Genomic DNA, 5,186 nt, shown 5'->3' with positions numbered 1-5,186 from the left:
ATGATCCCGGCGGTGCTGGTGCCCATGAAGGGCGGGAGCGACATGAGTGCGCCTCTGCGTTTCTTGATTCGCGCCACCCCCCATGGGTTGGCGCCTCGCATCACAAGTTTCAGTGCCAACAATCTCTGGTGGTGTTCTCGGCTTGCCATCTCGGATGGGTTGCAGGGAGACAGGGTGAGGGTGGTGCAGACGCTGCTCTTCGTCACCGGCATCAACACGCTGCTGCAGTCGCTCTTCGGGACGCAGCTGCCCTCGGTCATAGGCGGCTCCTACGCCTTCCTCATCCCGGTGATGGCCATCATGCAGGACTCGTCGCTCGCGGCCATACCTGACGAGCACGAGGTGAGCAATCATTCATTCACTTTCACTTTCTAGTATCCGCACATTCAGAAATTCTTTAATGGTATGGTCTAATCAAAACCATCTTTGAGCAGAGGTTCCTCCAGAGCATGCGGGCCATACAAGGGGCGGTTATAGTGTCCTCCAGTATTCAGATCATCCTTGGTTACAGCCAGCTCTGGGGTATTTTCTCCAGGTACCACCACACACTGTCAAGTACTAATTGTACTAGTCGCCAACCCGTGCATTCGCACGGCCTAGTTACTTAATGCTGTTACATGATAATCTATATACCATATAACTATTTTCTGCGTAAAGGTATATATTGGTCGTCCATTTGAAAAGTTCTAAAGGATTCGGAACTTGGGGATTCATAGGAGAATTCATTTCCACTAATGAGTTAGTTGGATGAGAACACAATAGTTATAAGATGTCACCAAAAATAGTAAGTGTGCACTTTAATTCTATATACGATTTTACTCTCCTTTATAATATATAAGAAAGTTTGAAATTATTATTTATCTCATTTCAAAAGTATAAAGAGTTGCCTTACTTGTTAGGTCTAGTCTGTATATTTATATGCTAGGACATCTATACATGTATTGTCTCAAAATGTTAGCATTTGTACCGACTATAGTCCCGTAGGAAAATGTTAAATTGCATGAACTATGGCCTGCTAAGCTAATTATAAATTTTCCTTACTGCTATAAAAATTTCTCCCCTAAATTAGTTCATTCTTGTGAGAGTATTAAGAACAGTATTCTCAGTTATCTGATCCGCTTGACACTTACGATGGAATGGTGTGAATGAAACAATCAAGCAATACACAACCAATAATTTGAGATTCAACAAACGCCACGACTTGATAGGTTTGGAATTTGAAGAAAACCAGAGCATCAGAAAAGCATTTTTTGAATAGCGAAGAACCTTATATATAAGGTATTGGTATCTGTGCACATGAATCACATGTTGTAATACGTATAAATTTAAAAGATAGATATATGTACTACATAGACGATAGTCTTAGGTGACAAATTTACTTTTATTGCCGTATGGATTACATAGCAATATTTTGAATTGTTATTGAACAGACGAACCGTGCTCGCTTGGTTAAAACTTAAAAAGGGACATTTTATGAGCACTCGGCTATTCCAATCATGAATCTACAGCTGTCCATAATACAAATGCAAACAAAAATCTTGTGCATTGGGTGATCATTGGCTTACTACAGCTATTGATAATTGATATATGTAGGCATGCATTGTTAAAAGAATCAAGCCGAGAAATTCTTGTACAGATAATTCCTTATTTAATACACAGTCAAATCAGACTTACTAAAACACAAAAAATTACTATCCAATATGAAGTACTAACACGCACCATATCAAGAAGCGATACTCACTTTGTTCTATTTTTATCCTTGTCCATGGGGTAGCGAGATTTACAGCTTTACCGACCCCATCGCACATATATGGTGACCTATATTATAATGGGGGCAGAAATTAATGACACATTGGAAAGAGATATATTAGTAGCACATATAGGTGCAGTCTTATTAAGGGTTGCAGCTTGATTGGCCCCTCACTGCTCAAGAATAATGCATCGCCATATCCTTAGCATTGTCTGATTGAAAACTGCTAATACATTTCCTTACGTACTTACAGTTGGAAATATGGATGTGGAGTGTCTTGAGCATAACAGTGGTTGTTTTGTTCACACAATACCTCATACAGATAGCGAGTGGGTCCCATGGATAGATGTAGTAGTGATAGTTGGAACATCCAAAAGGACAGGGGCTTAGTGCATGTTAGACTGATGTATTAGCTGTACAATTACAAATAAGATTGCAACCTGCGATATCTCAAAGCTATTAAATGCACCTGCTGGAAAATCTGAGAAACCCACAAAATATAATTTTCACGTTGTTTCTTCAATATAAAACATGCTGCCCGTGGTTAATGTCCTGTGTTTAACTGAACAATAAAACACACAATATGCTATGTCAGAAATTTCTAACTCTTGTTTGGTACAATGTCTATGAGAAAAGTGTATAGAATCTGTAGTACATCAGTTCATGCTTGCTAATCTGAATTTAGAAAATAATAATTCTTTCTCTTGTTAATAGTTTCGATTGTATGTATATGTATGCAGCGGGCGTACAAACAAACGAAATATAATCGATTACCAAAACTTCTCAACACATGGTACTCCACATACCAGAGACGGATGTCGCGCACCGGCTGCCCGTATGTAGAAGTTGGCCGCTGCCAGTCCATCTTACCCATGAGGCCATGCCACGATCTGCACCACAAAGGTGCCTGTCAGCATGAAGATCTGGTTCGTCAGCCTGGCGTTGTTTGCACGTCAAGGAGATGGACATAGTTGCATGGCCTGGTGCTCCTGTAAACTGTATAAGAGAGCACCTCAAGCAATAGAATCATTGAGTTCAATCTCTTTATTGCTTTCAATTTCAAAAACATATTCTGTTGTGTTGAGAGGAGTAACGTAGCAGTTGAGAGGAGTCTCATAGCTGGTGATTAATTCGTCCTCATCGAAGCTGTGGATGGTGAAGCTCCTCCCTTTCTGCTGCTACTGCTTGCATGGAACGGGCTGGCAGCATGTGGCATTGTTGAACTTGAAGCTTGATGAAGTCTTCTGGGAGAAGCTTGACACGCGAATAAATCTTGGAGTTTATTTTCTTTGCAGGGATAGAGAAAGCATATCCAGTTAAGGATGAGAGGCATATGACGTCAGGAATCTCTGTTGATGGAACTAATCTTATCTTATATTAGTATAAGGAAACAAAATCATGTGAACCGGGATCACCATTGATATGATCAACCAAGTATAGTGAGAGATGAAAAGGAAAATCTAGCAACTTGTAGCTCAATCAGACCCAGACACAATTTTTTTTTCTAGAACTGACACATGTCAGGGCCATAAGTTCATGCTCATGTCGACGGGAGAGATGAGGGCTTGACTACTTGAGAGATATACATCCATGTAGCGCATTCTTCCTTCCATCTCATCACGCGCCGCTGGCTGCTGGAACCTGAGGTTGAGGACCACATCGAGAGGGGGCGCTGGACAATGCACGTGCAACATCGATGGATCTGGGGAGATTTTCTCTGTAAGAGTTTGAGAGGGACGTGAGAGTTTGAGAGATATACGTGACAGATTTGTTCCATGGATCTGGCCAGATTTTTTCTGTGAGAGTTTTAGAGGGGTGTGGGAGTTTGAGAGAGACATACATGAGAGATTCAAAGAGTTAGGTCATTGATATGTGAGTTTTTTTCTCTTTGAATATATATATGTGAGAGATTGAAAGATTTGTTCTTATAAAAGTGATAGAGATCGCATTAGGGAAGGAAGAAACGGTGGGTTAGTTGTAGGATCGTATATATATTTTTTTACAACGAACAAATGAATGTTGGCATTGGAGCGTCTGTTTTTTTATACGGGTATACACCATAATTATACAGATCCATCAGATTAACGTGGGAATTTTTAGGGAGTCGCTAATTAGTATAAGTATAGATAGATAGATATAGATAGATTAGTAGTGACTTGTTGCGTGCTGCATTTACATACTAGTTCAGTTTTGTTTACTGATCGATGTGTGTCCTGGGTGTAACTTTTAGATTCTTCAGTCCACTGGGAATGGCGCCGGTGGTTGCGCTGCTCGGTTTTGGCTTCTTCGAAAGAGGATTCCTAGTGGTATGGCTTGCTCTGCACCTGATTCTTCATTTTCTTAGAAAGATGACACTTCGTTCAGCATTGGTACTTATTTGATATTGTGTATATCAGGTTGGGAGATGCGTTGAGGTTGGCCTGCCAATGTTAATCCTCTTTGTTGTGCTTTACCAGGTTTGAAAAGCAACTCTAATCATCCAATTCTTTGCCAGTTAAACTAAAATTATTCCTTATTAGAAGTTCAGCATTGCAAACTCCCTTCTTGTTTCTTATCAATATCTGAAGAATGTACAGATAAGAGAGATCCCCATACTGGAACGATTCTCCCTGTTCATTTGTATCGCATTGGTCTGGGCTTATGCTCAAATCCTCACTTCTGGTGGCGCGTATAATCATTTTGTACTACCATTAGTAGTCAATGCTGTGTAATGTTTTATTTTTTTGCTACCCTAGCATTGAATTATCACAACATTTTCTTTTTAATACAAATGTTTTAAAAGTTTCTTTTTGAACTTCTCCCAATTAATATACCTGAACTTGATTATGTTTCTAACTTGTACTTATACCAGCTTCATTAGATTTTGTGTTAGTGCTTGTAACACAATCAGTTCAGATCTCGATAGACCACAAGTTCAAGTTTACTAGTATTTGTAAATGCTGGTAGCAGTACTAGTATTTAAAAATTTGTAACCTAAGAACTATGCTTGCATCTTGTTACTTCTATGGAAGCATTGACCTTGTAATTTTATTGGACCAACCACTAACATAAGAATTAAACATGGTGCTCAGTGTATTCTCTCAATCTTGGTTGTTTTTATAGTGCTTATAATCTTGACATCTTTGATGAATCCAGCCCGAACAAAAGCATGTCGGCAATCCGGGCCTCAAAAGGCCCTTCTCCCACTACTGTGTCGATCTTGAACTGATGTTGTTGTCACCTGTCTGTAGGAGATATGCCCTAGAGGCAATAATAAATGATATTATTTATCTCCATGTTCATAATTTTGTTTATGTCCCATGCTATAACTGCTATGGTTCTCGAGTCTGCAATAACACGAGGCTCGGAGGAAGAGTCATATGCACGTGTGGAATAATAAACGGTAAGAAGTATTCTTAGTCTGGCCTCTAAGACTAGCTCAAGTGTTGCATGATGG

The 5,186-nt window shown here is 39.8% G+C and overlaps 1 protein-coding gene across 1 annotated transcript; it reads left to right on the top strand.

The window, feature by feature from the left end:
* LOC120969082 (nucleobase-ascorbate transporter 2-like) lies at positions 1 to 4,891 on the top strand. Its single transcript, XM_073506699.1, has 5 exons — positions 1 to 342; positions 435 to 535; positions 3,981 to 4,056; positions 4,147 to 4,206; positions 4,270 to 4,891. The coding sequence occupies exons 1-5, from the start codon at positions 1 to 3 to the stop codon at positions 4,459 to 4,461; spliced, it is 771 nt and encodes a 256-aa protein (XP_073362800.1). The 3' UTR covers positions 4,462 to 4,891.
* Positions 4,892 to 5,186: the final 295 nt, after the last annotated feature.

This window comes from Aegilops tauschii, chromosome 1 (assembly GCF_002575655.3).
Source record: "Aegilops tauschii subsp. strangulata cultivar AL8/78 chromosome 1, Aet v6.0, whole genome shotgun sequence".
Lineage (NCBI taxonomy): Eukaryota > Viridiplantae > Streptophyta > Magnoliopsida > Poales > Poaceae > Aegilops > Aegilops tauschii.
The sequence above is the reverse complement of the archived record's forward strand: the minus strand, read 5'-3'. Positions and strand labels throughout refer to the sequence as shown.